At 40.8% G+C, this 18,861-nt stretch overlaps 1 protein-coding gene across 1 annotated transcript in view; it reads right to left on the bottom strand.

Annotated features, from left to right (window-relative positions):
• LOC136874534 (DC-STAMP domain-containing protein 2-like) overlaps positions 1-18,861 on the bottom strand; it is a 168,678-nt gene that overhangs the window by 110,551 nt on the left and 39,266 nt on the right. Inside the window, exons 5-6 of the mRNA XM_068227832.1 lie at positions 15,910-16,069; positions 1,569-1,832 (exon numbers count right to left, since the gene is read on the bottom strand). Of these exons, the coding sequence (XP_068083933.1) occupies positions 1,569-1,832; positions 15,910-16,069 (424 nt within the window). The remainder of the gene's footprint in view (positions 1-1,568; positions 1,833-15,909; positions 16,070-18,861) is intronic.

The following is an 18,861-nucleotide window of genomic DNA, read 5'->3' as shown; positions in this document are numbered from 1 at the left end:
ATTGGTAGTTGGTGCTTCATAAACAACTGATTTAGCGTAAAATGAAACAAACGTGGTACACAGGAACAGAAGACACTTTACGATGGAACAATAATATAATGTACACATTTAAACAGATATTTTGTTTATACAGTACCGAGCTCGATAGCTGCAGTCGCTTAAGTGCGGCCAGTATCCAGTATTCGGGAGATAGTAGGTTCGAACCCCACTGTCGGCAGCCCTGAAAATGGTTTTCCGTGGTTTCCCATTTTCACACCAAGCAAATACTGGGGCTGTACCTTAATTAAGGCCACGGCCGCTTCCTTCCCATTCCTAGCCCTTCCTTGTCCCATCGTCGCCATAAGACCTACCTGTGTCGGTGCGACGTAAAGCAACTAGCAAAAAAAAAATGTTTATACAGTAATCTTCTACGACAGCACATTCCAGCTATCTAATAAAAACACTCCATAATACCTTCTTTCTTTCTTTCTTTCTTAATCTGCTTACCCTCCAGGGTTGGTTTTTCACTCGGACTCAGCGAGGAATCCCACCTCTACCGCTACAAGGGCAGTGTCCTGGAGCGTAAGACATTGGGTCGGGGATGAAATGGGGGAGAATGACCAGTACCTCGCCCAGGTGGCCTCACCTGCTATGCTGAACAGGGGCCTTGGTGGGGGATGGGAAGATGGGATGGGATAGACAAGGACGAGGGAAGGAAGCGGCCGTGGCCTTAAGTTAGGTACCATCCCGGCATTTGCCTGGAGGAGAAGTGGAAAACCACGGAAAACCACTTCCAGGATGGGTGAGGTGGGAATCGAACCCAACTCTACTCAGTTGACCTCCCGAGGTTGAGTGGACCCCGTTCCAGCCCTCGTACCACTTTTTAATTTTCGTGGCAGTGCCGGGAATCGAACCCGGGCCTCCGGGGGTGGCAGCTAATCACACTAACCACTACACCACAGAGGCGGACTCCATAATACCTCCAGACTAGAAACAATTTACAAATTGATAAACTGCACTCCTTCTGACGGCTTACTCTTCAGTATCACTATCTTGGTTTTCAGATTTTAAAACTCAAACTACCCATTTTCAAGCAACGATCCATTTATCTCGTTGCTAAACAGCGTATTGTTGTTTTCAGTTCCAAAGGAATTGTTACTAAAAGCGTAAGACTCTACAGGACAGTGATGAAAATTCAAAAAATAATTCACATTTTGATGTAAAGTTGATAGCTCAACCCAGAGCCACAAGGAACTGATCAATATACCAATGTTAGATATTTTGATGGAACACGCCCGAAAGCAAACATCAGTTCACATCTTATTCAACAAATCGCGAGAGAAATCTGCTACACATGTTAACAAAGTTCATGATTATGATGAGGTAATGCTTGAGTAGGAACTAAAACTTAGTGGAAGAACAGTGAAATTAAATTAGATCAATAAAGCAAAGCAGAAAATATATGCCAAAAAAAAAAAAATCAGAACGTACACTCTACTGAATGAAGTTAAACATATACCCACGTATACCCTCGGCTACCTCTGAAAACAACTATTTTGTAATATAGTGAATTTGATAAGTGTACTTACTTCTCGTAACCACTCCTACAATAGTGGTCTTAATGAAGTCTATAAGCATGCAGATGAGATCAAATATTTTGAGTACATAGCAAACGAAGGAGGTTACGTAGACAATAGAACATAACCAGTTAAATAAGGGCCCAAGAGCGGCCCTGCAGTCTGCCACGGAGTTTTCAAAGACACGCGAGCAGCGTTCGAACGGTGTTCCTAGTTTCTTGCTGCATATGAGGAAGATAGAAGCGAGCCACGACGCTGCAGTCTTGATAATTTTTACTGAAAGAGGATAAAAAATGTGAATATATGGCATTAGACAATAGCTTATCACTAGAAATGGCAGATTTTAAAAATTGCGATAAAAACGAAATGTGGTAAAAAGCTATTAAAGCAGTGCCTAATTTCTGGGTTAATGCAGATTCTCCACTTATTTTCGGCGTTCCCTCACCTACTGGAAAATTTGGCGACGGACACCAAAAGTAAGGAGCGTCAGAGGGACAGACACATCCACCCGAACCATGGATTAGATTCGTTGTAAATTTGTGTAAATTTTGCATGTTACGAGCGTTCTTTCTTAATACTCCGGTTGACGTCGCACGTACACAGATACATCTTATGGTGACGATTTAATAGGAAAGGGCTAGGAGTGGGAAGAAAGTGACCGTGGCCCCACCATTTGCCTGGTGTGAAAAAGGGAAACTATTGGAAGCCGTTTTCAGGGCTGCCAAAAGTGCGGTTCAAGCCCACTATCTCCAAAATGCAAGCTGAAAGCTACGTGACGCGAGCCGGTTGTTGTGGGTGTATTTTTATCTGTTGATCTATATAAAAATCAAACAAAGGGCATCATAAAGTATCTTGAATTTTCAAGGAAGAAAGAAAGAAAGAAAGAAAGAAAGAAAGAAAGAAAGAAAGAAAGAAAGAAAGAAAGAAAGAAAGAAAGAATAAAATATAAAATGAATTGGGAAGTGTTCTATCACCAATCCTGTTTACAATTGTAATGGATGACATCATGAGAACAGCAAAAGCAGAATATGGAGGAAGAGAAATGAACATGATGTTATTTGCAGATGATATTGTGATTTGGGGAGAAGACGACAGGAAGGTTCAAGAACAGTTGAATGTGGTGAATGGGAAGTTCGAAGAATGTGGATTGAAAATAAGTGTAGAAAAGAGTAAAACTCTTGTTATGACTACAGGGGAGAAAGAAGGGAAAGGTCAGATTAGACTTGCAGATAAGCCCCTGGAAGTAGTGGAAACGTTTAAATACCTGGGGAATGAATTAATGGAGAATGCTCGACTGGATGCTGAGATTAGTAAAAGGATTCAAGCTGGAAGTTGTTTCTATCATAGTGTAAGAAATATGTTATGGGACAAAGATGTGCCAACGGAAGCAAAGGATACTATGTACAAGATGTATTACGTACCCATAACAACTTACGGAGCAGAAACTTGGACAATGACAAAGAAGGATGAGAGTCGAATACAGGCAGCCGAAATGAAGTTCTTGAGGAGTATGATACAGAAGAGTAGAAGAGACAAAATAAGGAATGAAAACATCCGGGAAGAAATGGGAGTGGAAAAAATGAATGATAGAATAGAGAAGAGCCGACTAAGATGGTTTGGGCACATAAAGCGAATGAGTGACGAAAGAATGCCAAAATAGGTGATGGAAATGCAAATCCAAGGAAGGAGAGGCCGTGGACGACCACGATGGAGATGGAAGGATACCATCCAACGCAGCATTATAGAAAGAAACCTGGACTGGGACACAGTGTTGGAGGAGGAGTGGTGGAAAGAACGAAAAAAGTGGAGAGGAACCATATTTGCCCCTAGCCGGCTACAGCTGGATAAAGGGAAATGATGATGATGGTGATGATGATGATGGGTATTAAAAGGGCCAATTTATTAAGGTAAACCTGATGGATGTAAACATATTCAGATTAAGTTTAATAGAATACATTTGTTTAAATCCCTCTGCTTTGTTTCACAACCTCTATAATCTTAGTTAGACCTATAGAAAGGCATCTTTATCATTGTTATGTAAAAGCCTATTTTTTCTGGGAGAGTTCATCCAACTGTTCGGCTAGCAAATTAACCACTGTGCAATAGTAAGTGTATTTGGCGTTTAAAAGACCATTAAGTGTATCATCGTGGTATTATATTCGATGATGAAATGTGAAATTGAGTATAAAAGACATGTATGTGTTTCCGTGAAATAAGAGTGGAATTATATGTTTATGAGCCATTCGCGTGTATAAGAAGGAAATACCCATGACGAGTAGTCTTTATTTTACTTTCAGTTTACTTTAGATCAGGAAACTGGCACACGAGTTATGGCATGTCTTCAAGCAGTTCGATCACCCTCTTCAAGCATTTGTCTTGTTATCTTCTATGAATAGCACATGAATGTCGCTTACCTGCTATCCTCTTTGTTGTAATCTGCACTGTTATCTGAAGTTCTGAACGCAATTAGCAGGTTAATAATAATAATAATAATAATAATAATAATAATAATAATAATAATAATAATAATAATAATAATTGTACCAGGAGGTACACCTCAACCCCACACATTTAAAAGAAGCGCCCTAAGGAACGCTATCTACTGAACAAAACGTGAAACTTCTAATACATAAAGTTGGGACATTGATCAGAAGATGTCACTACTGAATAATTGAGTAATGTATTTTGGAGTTTTCTAAACTGAAGGATTTCTTTGTTTTGTTTTGTTTTGTTTTGTTTTGTTTTGTTTTGGTGTTCATCAAGAAGTTTGAACTTTTCTCCAGAGATGTCTCTACAGAAAACTGAGGTCATGCACTCTGGTGCAAGGTGGAAGAATTAATGATTTAAAGAAGTTTTGTGTTTATAAGTTTTCGCAACTGAATTAACTTTAATTTATTTTGGTACTTCAGGGTTTGCAACACTTCCTTCTCATCCCGCCAGCTTTTGAGTCTGGCCAATGAGAAATCTTCTGTATTTATTTTTCGGCCAATCGTAGGCTTCTTGTAGCTTTATATTCTGCCAGTAAAAATGAGAGGGTGTGTCCGGATTTAGTCCAGAGTCTTCTCGAACCCTCCTCTCGGGCATTTAAGCTGCTATTTAAGCTACCTTGTCTTATAGATCGTCGAAAGTCTGAGTGTGTGTGTCAAGAGATGATGGTGGTGGTGGTGGTGGTGGCGGTGATTATTGTTTTAAGAGGAAGTATAACTAGGCAACCATCCTCTATATAACACTAATCAGAGGGAAAAAATGGAAGGGGTCGGACACTTCGAAAAATGAAGTTATCGGCCAAAGGAAGACACGGGCCACGAAGGGCATGAGAATGAAAGACTCCCTAGGCCTCCATACGTAATACCGTCGGGGTCGGAAAAGAACAAGAGTTGACCAAGAGAGGTCGGATAGGATAGATGAAAGTGAGGAGCCTGGCACAAGTAAGTAGAAGCAATTCCAGGACTCAGCTCAGGGCCTCGCGGTCGCCAATCCACGCTCCAAAGTTCAGAGCCCCTGGGATGTGTGTTACGAGAGGAGGCGGAGTTCCGCATTCTTCGGCAGGCAGACCATCAGCCCAGGTAATGGCCACCAGTTTTCTATTTCTGTAGCTATCTCCGCAAACTCACCCGAGGGGAAGGTTCTAATCTTTAACTATGTAACCATCTATTTTCTAAAATGTAAACTTTCCTTCAGCTAATGTAAAATTTAATAAAGACTTACACTGTAACTCTGGGATAGAGAGTGTGTTACCCTCTCGAGTTCCCCTTCAATTTATCTGGAGGTGACTACGATTTTGTAACTGTTTTTCTTCCGGTAAAACATTAATTAACCTTCCTTCTAGTCACCTCAGTAGTGTGGGATTAGCCTCTGTATCATCGGGCCGCAAGCCCAAGTAGGGTTTTAAAACTTGGCTCTCAAGGAGCGCAAGTGTACACCTCCATACATTTTGAGTTGGACCAGTAATATTAACCTGTTCTTTCTTTTAACGAAAGCCCAGTAACATGGGTACAGATATCCCTGTGTAAACCACATGGTACTGTAATTGTAGGTGGTGCCTAGAGAGGCCGAGTAATGTAATTCTATCCTTTATGTAAACTTATAAGTAGAGCATGTAAGGTCTTTCGTGGTTATATAAGAGATCTCTGTGTACTATTGAGTGAGGCCTTTGGAAAGCTGTACTTGTAACCGTTGGAGCAATGAGCTCTTGAATTTTGTCTTGGGAGATTTTTCTCCTTATCTTAAACGCAATATTTGCGACGTTGTAAGCTTGTAAATTGGAGCTGGAAGCTCAAAACTTGTATTTCCAACACATTGGGTTTCTATTTTGGTTTGCTATCTTGTACCTGACATTTTGTTCCTTCACATAGTGAAGAATTCTGTTAAGTTTGTGATCTGAAAAGAAATATAACTTTTCTTCTTCTTCTTTTCCACATAGGATCACTTTAGTCAGTCCGTCGTTCTGGTCTCTTTGATATCGTAGATAGACCTATTCAAGCCCACACCTTCTGTCACCTCTCTGCGTTCCACGGATAACCCTGGAATAATAATAATAATAATAATAATAATAATAATAATAATAATAATAATAATAATAATAATAATTGTACCGGGCGGTACACCTCCCCGCCGCTTATTTAAAATTTGCGCCAATTGAAACTCCTCTGGCGGAGGAAGTCTGAACTTTATTTAAGGTGTTAATTTTCAAGTTTCTCAAAAGATGTCACCACTTGGAGATTTTGTAGTTTCTGAACTAAGTCGTTTTCGACGCATTTTTGTTTCCCTATTGTAAGAAGTGTGAACTTTCTCTTCTAGAGGACACTACTGAAGATCAACAATAGTGCACCCTAGTGCGAAGTGAAAGAACTGTTTTTTGGAGAAATTTTTATTTCAAAAGTTTGTTTCTTGTTAAATTTCTTTCTGTTATTGTTTAAGTTGGCTGTATACCCCTCTCTTTCCCCTTGTTTTGTATTTAGCCAATCCCGAATTTCTTTAATTTATTTCTGACCAATCTGATGTATCTTCCCCCAACTTGAATATGCTGCTTATCCCTAACCAATAAATGATTGTGGGCGGGTGTTTTCTTTCCTGAAACGCCTCGAACTTTCCGCGAGAGTATATAAACTGCTGATTTTAGGGTCTCTGCGCCACTTCTGTACCATCTTTCAGTGTGTAAAGTACATATCAGGGGGCGGGAAGCGCCTCTTTCTTCGGGCAGCAGTTCAACAACCAGGTAATGGCCATTTAATAACTTCTTTTCTTGCTAGCTCAGAAGTTTAACTCTCGGGGCGGGTCCGAAGCGTTTCCACCATGTAACTTTCCCTAATATGTAAAGACACTTTGTATTTATTCTATCTTTTAAGCTTCATATTGGGATAGAGAGTGCTTAACCCTCTCGAGCTCCCACTCATATTGTTTTGAGGTGAACTTATTTTTTCACAAAATTCTTCCTTAATGTAATGTAATTCGTTTCATCCTAAAGTCACCTCTTTAGTATGGGATTAGCCCTTGCATTAACGGCCTAGTGCCAAGTAGGTTTTAAACAAAATGTATTAGGAGTGCAGATCGCCTCCTCTCAAATTGGTATTTTAGAGGCCATGTAATTTTCCTGTTTCTGTAAAAGGCCTCAGTAGGTTGGGTATGTTACCCCTGTGTTGATGTCCTTAGAGGACAGCTTGAAAGTCAAGTTTGGTGTGGTCCTTTATAGGCCAGAACATTGAGAACGTATTGCTCTTTTGAAATTTGATTTCTGTGTGCCTCGAGCAGGCTTTACTGTGTAACTTTGGAGCAAGTGCTCCTGGGCATGATTGGGGTCTTCTGCCCCTTTGTTGGATTCTGTATATCGTAAAGTTGGGCTAATTGCTCAAGAATTGTGTGTCTGGCTCTCGGAGCCCAAATCCTGTAACTCGGTAATTGTACATTCTCGAATAATGGTTTTGCTACTCTGTACCTGCCATTATTGTTATTTCTTGTTTTCGCTAAGAAAATATAACCTTGTTAAATTTTAAATTCACTTTAATTTCGTAGCCTGAGACCTGTTCACCCCCCGCACCTTCTTTCACCTCTACCTACCACAAAAACACGGTAACAATAATAATATAAAAACCGAAGCCCCATGGCACTACAGCCCGTGAAGGGCCTTGGCCTACCAAGCGACCGGCTGCTCAGCCCGAAGGCCTGCAGATTACGAGGTGTCGTGTGGTCAGCACGACGAATCCTCTCGGCCGTTATTCTTGGTTTTATAGACCGGGGCCGCTATCTCACCGTCAGATAGCTCCTCAATTCTAATCACGTAGGCTGAGTGGACCTCGAACCAGCCCTCAGTTCCAGGTAAAAATCGCTGACCTGGCCGGGAATCGAACCCGGGGCCTCCGGGTAAGAGGCGGGTACATTACCCCTACACCACGGGGCCGGTACCAATAATAATAATAATAATAATAATAATAATAATAATAATAATAATAACAATAATAATAATAATGTGATGCTGTCCGCCATTTTAAAGTGTGACTTTTAGGGGCAGCTAGCCAGTTCTAACAGCGAGCGATATCACCGAGATATGTCCACGCACTCTGCTACAAGCAACCAGTCAGAGACGAGTCAAGCGCTCATTGGTCAGCCCTTTGGCCCCACTACTGACGTCACAAACGTGATCCCAGCGCAGGCCTTCTTGATGGCGCAAGAGGAACCCAGATCTTTCGATTTCCAGAGATATCCAGTGGTTTCGCCTTATCCGAACTGACTGGAAAGGCCACCCTCCTTATAAAAGGCATACCGAACTAGTTCCAGTGATTGTCTGCAATCACTGTTCTGGTGATCACCACCATTCAGCCTACACGGCACCTAGGGATGCGCCTCCCATCGCAATTGCCCAGTTTACAGAGCCATAACTCGGGCAGAGAGGAAGGAGGCCCGTCACCATGTGCCCACCCCCTCCAATAGGTCCCCGTTTCGGCGGGGTGGCCGCATTTTCGAGGATCGTAGACCGGATACCAGGGACCCCAAGGGGATCAAACTATGCAGCAGGTCCTACGATTTTTCGCGGCATGGCTTGGTAACTGGCAAGACTGCTAGTCACAGCAGAACCCAAAAGGACTGATCACCCGAATAACTCGACCGGCTTGGAATGGGATATTAACTTGTGCAAGATATCTGTTCCTAACTAAAAATGTTATCTAGATTTTTTCAGCCCATATCCTTGCATGTGCTGTCTACAGTATGTCAGGTTTTACATGTAGGCATTTTTCTATTTCTGGCCATATTGTTTTGTCCTGACCATTACTACCCGATTACACCACTCTGGTACCTCATCACTTCATTTGGCCTGGTAGCATGCCGATCATGAGAACAGGCAGATACTTCCTTGAGTATCACTCTCAATCCTCCCTCCTGTCTCTTTCTCGTACTAGAATTAACAGCTTGTCGGAGGCGATGTAGATTGCGCTGATCGCCTTGCTGTTAGTTTTTCCTTCCTCTCCTGTGAAAAAAGGGTTGCGGGATTTAACAACATTACTGATAGAGAACACCACGAGTTTACCGTTTTTAAAAAATATGGAGCGGTTTGAGACATCAGTATCGGAAATCCCAGTGGAAGATAAGTATTTTTTTTACTTCATTGAGCCACATGCTTCCAGTCTTGTAACTTTTGATGAGTGAAAAGTTCTTCGTAAGCCTGCCGTAGTCCATTCTCGGAAGGTGCCCACGAAACGTCAGTCGCCTACGTCGCATGCTAAATGTTAGCCGTTTCCAACTGTTGATATAGTTCAGAGTTCTCTTTCAGTCGGTAGGTTCCATCTGGGAGCACTCTTGGCTCTCAAAGTTTCCGGAAGATACGTCTTTCGACTTTTTCCACAGTTTGTAGGTCAACGACGTGTTTTTTTGGTTCATCAGTAAGGTCTCTGCAACATATAAGAACTGGGATCTAACAACAGTTTTGTAATGGCATATTTTGGAGTTTTTCGAAATGCACTTCTTGTAACGGTTTTGCGACATTTGGTATGCTGCGACCTTGTTGTTGATGTAAATATGGAGTCTTCAGGGTGCGAAATCAGAAGGAAATGGTGGGAGGAGAAAGAACATAGGGCTTAACTACTAGTGTTTATTTCAGGCAGTATTCCGCGCGGGGTTGTGTGTATAAATTTCCCCTGTAATTTAATTACTCCCTACCTCCCCAGAAAAATATAAATTGTAGATCTTTTTGTTTGAATTTTGTTGCTTTAAAGAGAATGATAAACATTAGAACGTTATTCCAATCAACTGAGAAGGTTATGAGAGACTGTCGCTTTCTTAAGAAAGGCCGGACGAGGCGCGATTTGTCCTGATTTATTGCTTTATTAGTGGAACCTTCCTCTATCAGGGCTAAGTTTTGACTGAACAAATTTGTCGGTTTGTACTCTGCTTAAGTGAATATTGTCCTATTGGCTACCTATCGGAAACACATCCGCTCCAAGAAATACAGGAGTGGTGTAAGCTCGAGCTACTTACAGCAATGACAAGGGAGGAGAGCTTCAAGTAATTTACATTTTTGCCCGGGTTTCAGATGGACTTGCCAGCGTGAGACATGAACAATAGGCTGCAGGGCCGGATTGCCACTGCTGCGTTGTTTTATTGGTCAAGGTCCGGCAGCCATTTGAATTATCGCTGATGTTTTTATGAAAATATGTACAGTAAAAATCATTATATTTAGTAATAAATTGTATGTGTTCTACATTTTTCTTATTATTTTATAGTGAAAGAATCCCCCCGGGCAATTTTAGTGGGGGGAACCTTTGAGATAAAATCGTCAGTGGGGGAACTCCCTCCCTCCCCACCACCCCCCCGCGATTTCGCACCCTGGGAGTCTTCCAGCAATATTTTGTGTGTGTATTATATGTATATTTTGGTGTGTTGATGAGGTACTCATGCACGGATGTTATTCAGAATATAGTTAGTTATTTTCGAATCAGTGGAGTTATTGATGAACCAAGGTGAGAACCCTGGGAGAGAAAGAATCATCATGCTCTATCTAAATTCGAGGGATCCATTCTGGTAATCTCTGGCGCCCATACTACGGACATTTCTATGAATTAGTTTCATTAATTTATTTGATTTAATTTACCTTATTCATTTGTTCAGTTATTTATTGATATATTTTGAATTAGATTTCAATTTACGTCCATACGTGAGGCGATTAAGTATTTTATTTTATCCATATTTGATTTTAGTTGTTAATAATTCTTATTTAATTATTATTCACGAAAAAGTTACAAATGGCTGCCCAACATGGACTTGAATGATTGGTACACCTGTTAGGCTTATAAGCGTAGGTGCACTTGTCAGATGTGGTTGGAAATTATATTTTTAAATGAAGAATTGGATGTTCAAATAAAAACACTGGGCTTTCTAGATTTTGTCTTTTAAATTCAAGAAATTAACTAAAAGAAGATTTAAAAGTGAAGTAAAATTGTGAATATTGACAAACATGTAAATTGACTTAGGACCTTCTTACTCTTATAATATATCTAATTGCACTTAGAATTCAGTACTGAAGGTAGTAAATAATAATAATAATAATAATAATAATAATAATAATAATAATAATAATAATAATAATAATAATAATACTCGATTCCGGTATCTTGGCGAATGAGTCCACCCCAATGGTAGAGACGGAACCTCCATCTTAGACAGATGAGTCAAACTCAACAATAAAAACAGTGGGAAAACGAAAGCGAGGACCAAGCCACCATTTGTAGTTGGTCCATTGAACAATGCACCAAGAAATACTCCGTCATAGACACACCTTCCTGAGGTCTATATTTGCCAAATAGGACGCGATCTCTTTCCCTTCCCTGAATGCTTCACTCCAAAATTTAGAACTAAATCTCTCCCTAAATTCCTCCGAACTCGAAATACCCTGGCTATAAACTTGAAACAAAGACCTCGCTTCTCCAACAAATGCAACATCCAGCATTTCGACAACCATACTCCACTCAATCAGACCATCGTCAAGATTCTTGGAAAACCGTTTCTCCACCGTTTTCAAGAATTCCATCGGATTAAACTGCCAATTATTAAACTTAGGTAATTCTGAGTCCTTCGTTCCAGATACGTACCTACTACATATACTGCTACCTACTTGGATTTGACTGATCTCCTGCCTTAACTTCACATGACATGCTTTAATTCCTTCTTCCGCTACCATCCTGGCATTTCCTTGTACTGACTTGAGGTCTTTCTCCAATTTCTCAGTCTCTTATCTATTCGCTTTGCTAAAACATTCTGATTAGTTTTAATTCTATCTAGTTCTTCGACTTTATCTTCCACTATTTTTATTCTCTTATCACATTCCTTGCTGTTTTCAACAAATTCCTTCCTAACTACATTAAATCGGCATTCAATTTTCTCAGTCAGTTCCAAGCTCTGAGCTTCTACCTTATTGTTGACTTTCTGAATGTCCTTGCTTTGATAGTCAAACTTCTGGTTTGATTCATCTATTCTACCATTCACAGTTAAACTATAAATTTTACTAGACAATTCAACACTTACTGAATTTAACTCCTTACTCTGACTATCAATCTTACTGGACAGTTCCGTACTAACTGAATTTAATTCACTATTAATGTTCAACCTGTATATTGAGAAAGTCATTGAGGAATGTAAAGAGGAAATGAAAGGGATAAAGATAAATGGAGTAGAAATAAAAATAATAAGATTTGCTGATGACATAGCTGTCATAGAGGAGACTGAATTCAGTCGACTTGTTTTGTGCTGACTGGAAGTGAAACGTGGAAAGATGCGTGGCGGGAATGCGACTGAATTCAGTCGACTTGTTTTTTAAAGTAGTCGACTATTACGATAGTTTAAACTATCGACTAGTTCGATAGTTATCAGTCGATAGTGCCCATCTCTAGCACAGTCTGTTTCTTACTACCGCTGTTCTACTTAACCTCTCTTTAGCCTGTGAGTAATTTCATATATACAGCACTTCTTATCTATTCTGTTGTTATGCAATTTTTGAATCACTACGCACTGTATTTGCCGAATAATGTACCTCCAAAGTCGATTTTAGTTCATCTCTGTGATCAGAGTTAGGCTCACTTGTAACTTTTAATACCTAGCTTCACGGTTCCGTCATTCACCTAGTTCCATCATTTTATGTCCATGTAAATATCTGGAGTAACCAGCGACAAAATAAGAGTAATGTCAGTCATTATCCCTCAGTCCAAGGATCATTAATTTTTGGGGCGCTTTAATTAGACTCACATACTGTTCAATACTTGACACTTGATATTTCACTCTTAGCTGTCTATATTAATAATACCTTTCACAAAAACAAAAAACAGCACTCGCAAAATTTTTGAAGTTCTGTCTGCCATGAGGCCGCTTTCCCAGCGATATTAACTCGGTAACACATCAGTAACACTATATTAGCGATATTAACACATTACTATTTAGTATTTTCTATAACACACACACAAAATAATAAAAGATAATCGAAGCACTTATGCACTGAAAACTCCTAGACAGGTATGTGGTATTTGTAACCTCAATCACTATATTTATGCTCTTTGGTGCACTGGGTTAAAATGGCGCTGGCCTTCTCACCACGTGTTTGCTATGGGACACTTAATTTGTGGAAATACACCATACAGTTTCCTTGACATTAAACATTCCTTTCTTCTATTTTAATTTCGTAATTTACCCATATCATCAGGCAACCTGCCACAATCATTATCATGTTTTTTCATTAGATCAATGATCTGCATTTAGGGCTGTCACCCAGCTGGCAGATTCCCTATCAGTTGTTTACCTAATCTTCAAATTATTTCAAAGAGCTTGAAATTTAATCAAACATTTCCCCTGATCATTTATTCCAGTCTCTAATATTCCTCTTCTTGTATAAATGTGTATTTGCCCAGTCCGTCCCTCTGATATCCAACACAGATAAGAGCCCTCGCCACAGGGGCCAGGTCCGGAAACGTGCGATAACGAGAAAAGGTCTTGTCCTGAACTTCACATGCTAAACTGCACCTTCGGGCAGCAAGCGGTTAGCCTCAGGAAAGATCAGTTTTGCTTGCTGGTTATCCGTGATTTTGCTGAATAACCCAGTTAGCCTGTTTGTGTTTGTATTTTGCATTCCAGTCAGCAATTTATTCTGTGTTGAGTGGTACAGCGAAGGGTAGTGAATATCTGCAGTGTAATAGGCTACCTACGAATTAGGAGCATAAAACTTGTGTGGTGAATACATTGTGTATCAGCGTATTTTCTATAGATCATTCCATGTTAAGAAAACAGTATTGCTTCCATGGATGTGCAAGGAGTGAGAACACTCCCTTTTAAGAAACCCATAATTCTTCGTAATTAAGGGATATTATAATGCATTTTATATGATACCAGGGTGCGGCATAAATACCTGACGAATTTCAGACGTAAATAACTGAGCAACGCAACAAACCATTCACAATTTTGTTGATCAGTTTAAAAGAGCAAGGTTTGCCATTTATGTCACATACAGTAGATTGGAGCGAACTAATGGTCGTCTTGGTCACAGCTTTCAAACTAGTGTTATAGACGTGGTGCGCGCGGTCTTGGCCTTGGCCTTGGAGAACACGTCCATCGTCTCGTCCGGGCTAATCAGTCAGTCACCCAGTCGCTAGCATGGCGTGGAGTGGTGAACACCGAGGTTTTGTGATTGAGACTTATTTCAAAAATGCCGACTCCTTACAGGATGACGTTTCATGGTCTGCCCGTTGCACTGACCTCGCCCCGTGCGATTTCTTTCTCTGGGGATATTTGAAAGATCGCGTCTTCCGACGAAAGCCGTGAACACTGCATGACCTGAAAGCTGCCATTCATGAAGAAATCGAGGCAATACTACAAGACATGCTCAAGCGAGTCATGCGGAACTTAAGGGAGAGGCTTCAGAGGTGCATCGAACAGGACGGTCGGCATTTGGATGACATTATTTTCAAAACCTAGTGTGTATATGTATGTGACGCACACGGCAAACACTACTCTTTCCAACTGTGCAATAAATCTTTAAATGGCTTGTTGCGTTGCCGAGTTATTTACGTTTGAAATTCGTCAAGTATATCTGCCGCACCTGTATTATGAAAGAAACAAAAACGACGTGGCAATGTTTTTCTCATGAGTTATTACCATAACTACTTAACATTTAAAAAAATGATATTTGTGATCCGTTACGCTGTGAATCGCCGGCAGATTATCACTGTTGAAGAGAAGCTATCTATTTATTTGTGTGTGTTTTAATATTCCGGTACTGTACAGCAGTTGTTACTGAATATTTTGATGATGTTGATCACCTCGACTTGTACTGATACAGAAATTTGTTATGATCCCTGGTTTGGGGACTGGGTGTTTGTGTCGTCCTTAACATTCCTTACCTCACATTCCACACTTTACAATTCCGCAATTCCACTTACACGCAGGTTCCAGTAGTGGCAAAAGATTATGATTTTTATCTATCCCTTTCTTTTCTTTCTTTCTTTCTTTCTTTCTTTCTTTCTTTCTTTCTTTCTTTCTTTCTTAATCTGCTTACCCTCCAGGGTTGGTTTTTCCCTCGGACTTAGCGAGGGATCCCACCTCTACCGCCTCGAGGGCAGTGTCCTGGAGCGTGAGACATTTGGTCGGGGATACAACTGGGGAGAATGACCAGTACCTTGCTCAGGAGGACGCAACTGCTATGCTGAACAGGGGCCTTGGTGGGGGATAGGAAGATTGGAAAGGATAGGGAAGGAAGCGGCCGTGGCCTTAAGTTAGGTACCATCCCGGCATTTGCCTGGAGGAGAAGTGGGAAACCACGGAAAACCACTTCCAGGATGGCTGAGGTGGGAATCGAACCCACCTCTACTCAGTTGACCTCCCAAGGCTGAGTGAACCCCGTTCCAGCCCTCGTACCACTTTTCAAATTTCGTGGCTGAGCCGGGAATCGAACCCGGGCCTCCGGGGGTGGCAGCTTATCACACTAACCACTATACCACAGAGACGGACTATCTATCCCTTACTTTGTTATTTAGCTGTTGTTTCTTAAGCGCATTTTATTTTTGCCCCCGTTTTCCGTATTGCTGTGAGAAACAAAATGAGTCCCTCTAAATCCCTCGTTCCCTTGAGTTCCTAAAAATAATTTTCAGCATAGTTTCTTCCCCTTTCATCTTGAAATTAAATACTGAGTTTCACCATAAGTACGTGCCACCATTTTCCCGTGATGTTGTTGAGCAAAGCCGCTCGATATGGCAAACTTGCTGTTATAAGAGCAATACCGGTACTGTTTCTTAACATGGAATGATCCATAAAAATATTTAGCTAAGGCATTAATTCCTTCTTAAATAGAAATATAACTCTTTGTTGCTAAAACGAAGAATCTTACCAAGATTCAGCACGATCCGCTTAATTGACAATAAAGCGTCCTTCAATTTGCCGACGACCTTCTCCAACTGGGCAACTATCTCTTTGAGTGATTCTTTGACCGCCAAGAACGGCTTCTTCATTGCATCTATTGTTTGTCGTACGGCGTTCTTCAGTTGTTCCTGAAAAAAAAAAATGTATAACTTTTATTAAATAATTCAAGCAATGTGACACATATCCGGGAAGATCTACTTCAAAAAACTTGATTAATAGCCCAGTACAAGAAAGGAATGCTGAGCCTAGTGTATCAAATATCACTCCTTAACCAGTGGCGAATCACCAAGGCCTAGAAGGGACAGCTTGTCTAAGAAGTTAGAAGTTCGTGTAAAAGTGAATTGGTATTGAGTGAATTATATTGATTTCATTCTTATTTAAAAGCCGCATACGTGATCATTTGCCTGCTTTTAACCCTCAAGCACTCGTGCCAAGGTTCAGAACGCAAACACACGCGCGGGGTGCATTACACCCCAGATTTTATATTTCTATAAAATTAAAGATTTTATATTAATCTGGTGCTTTAGAATACTTAATCTAAAAGTAACTCTTCTTGTTGGCTATAATCAAGTCTTATGCTTTGAAATGTTTCTACGATCATATTTATAAGCTAAAATGGACCAAATTTGTAAATTATGTTAAATATTGTGCGTATTAGTGCAAAATGACTTGAATGATTTAACAATGCCATCAGAAATGGTTTTTAAAGCTTGTTTTAAGGACATGAATGAATAAAGCAAATTACGGTACTTCTACGTTAATTCTAGAAAGTGTTATGATAAAGTGCATTAAAATTTGCTTGTGTCCGCATCTGTGGTGTAGTGGTTAGTGTGATTAGCTGCCACCCCCCGGAGGCCTGGGTTCCATTCCCGGCTCTGCCACGAAATTCGGAAAGTGGCACAAGGGTTGGAACGAAGTCCACTCCACCTCGGGAGGTCAACTGAGTAGAGAGGGTTCGGTTCCCACCTCAGCCATTCTCGAAGTGGTTTTCAGTGGTTTACCACTTCTTCTCCAGGCAAATGCCGGGATGGTACCTAATTTAAAGCCACGGCCGCTTCCCTCCTTCCTTCCTTCCTTCCTTCCTTCCTTCCTTCTTCCTTGTTTTTCCCTTCCGATCTTCCCATTCCCCAACAAGGATCATCTTCAACATAGCAGGTGAAGCTGCCTGGACGGGTCACTGGTCCTCCTTTCAAGTTGTATCCCTGACCCAAAATCTCACGCTCCAGGGCACTGCCCTTGAGGTGGTAGGGGCGGGATCCCTCGCTGAGTCCGAGGGAAAAACCAACCCTGGAGAGTAAACAGATTAAGAAAGAAAGAAAGAAAGAAAGAAAGAAGAAAATGTACTTAAGATAAAACATGAAAAATTGTTACCAAATTTAAATTTAAATAGTCCATACCAGTTGGCTATAATTGACTCGTAAGGGAGATGGCGCTTTCCTACAGTACATGTTCTTATTAAGGAAGTCTTGGTCGTGAACAGAAGATATTTTCTTCTGAAGACGCGGGGCAAAGTTCTCTGCGAAACGCAGTGGCGGCTCATGAGGTATGAATTGAGGGGGTCACACAGACGAGAGCAGAACTGAACTAAAGTACAAAACTAAATAAATTCGTACCTCACGAGGCGCCACTGAACATTTACGGTTCTCGGAGGCGCCAAACTGTCGGAATTTGTTTTTCCTGTAGGAGTTCTTTTACGCACCAGTAAATTTACAGATACGCGGCTGATGTATTCGGCACCTTCAAATTTTACTAGACTGAGTCGGGTACGAACCTGCCAACCTGAGCTCAGAAGCAGTGGCGGTTTCTGGTATAGCGCAATGGAGCAATGAACCTCCAGTTTATATCAAATTTTTTTCAACTAATTAATATTCATAACTCCCTTGTCAATCTCGAAGCTCTTGCTTAGTCCATCTATCCGTAATATAGACTACTCGTACTGGCTTTCAATTCATGTGAACTGCGCACGTTCCGTGGCTGGATACTTGTCTGGAATGAACCCCCTTGGAAGGAAATCTCTCCGTCCGTACCTGGGCGAAGGGAGTGGCGAGGTGCGGGGGGACATCGGCCGGCACGTAGACAAGACCAGGATATCGCAGAAACAGATATCCGTGGTTTAGGCATGCGCAATATGCCACTCTCTCTAGTCGTGTTGTCGGGGGGTGTTGGAGCAAGGTCTGTCTAGACTGACCTTGTGTTGGGGTAAGTATGTGCCTGCCATCTGTTGCCCTTACAGGAATTCAACTACGTAGCAGAAAATAGTGCACATAATTAGCGCTAGTGTTGAAGAGCATCATTACTGCCAGCAGTCACATTAAACTGCCAAATTCCAAATACATCAATATTTACTAAACATCTGTTCATTTGACTTCTTTGGAATAATTACTTTTTTGAGGGAAAATTAACTTAAAAATCACTGAGGCAAAGAGTAGCGGGAATGTAATACCAAAGAAAACGCTAATTGCCTAGCCACAGGAGTTCTTAAAATTAAGTTACCAACATTGCGGACATACATCCCTAAAGTTTACTCTGTTTTTCAAGTGTGATGCTAGTGTTTACAACAGTTTGCAATAGTTATCATAATTCGTAATATTATTGTACGCTGTGCAAGCGTGTGAGTGTTTTTCTGCACTGTTGTGCCGTTCAGAAACTTAATTTTTAGGACATAAAGAAGTTACAATATTTTCTCCGTGTGTGTATTTTTGTGCACTGTAGTTGCGTCCATAATTTTTGTTCCCGGGAAAGGTAAAGGAGCTACATAATGCGTTTGAACAGTGATATGATACTTAACAAGACAAACTTTTCTTCTCTCTCTCTCTCTCTCTCTCTCTCTCTTGAGCGTAAACTTAAGATTAAGATTAAGGATGCCGGACGCCTAATGCCTGCTCTTGATATAACGAGGCATCCTAAAAGTAAAAGTAAT

Source organism: Anabrus simplex, chromosome 5 (genome assembly GCF_040414725.1).
Source record: "Anabrus simplex isolate iqAnaSimp1 chromosome 5, ASM4041472v1, whole genome shotgun sequence".
Lineage (NCBI taxonomy): Eukaryota > Metazoa > Arthropoda > Insecta > Orthoptera > Tettigoniidae > Anabrus > Anabrus simplex.
The sequence above is the reverse complement of the archived record's forward strand: the minus strand, read 5'-3'. Positions and strand labels throughout refer to the sequence as shown.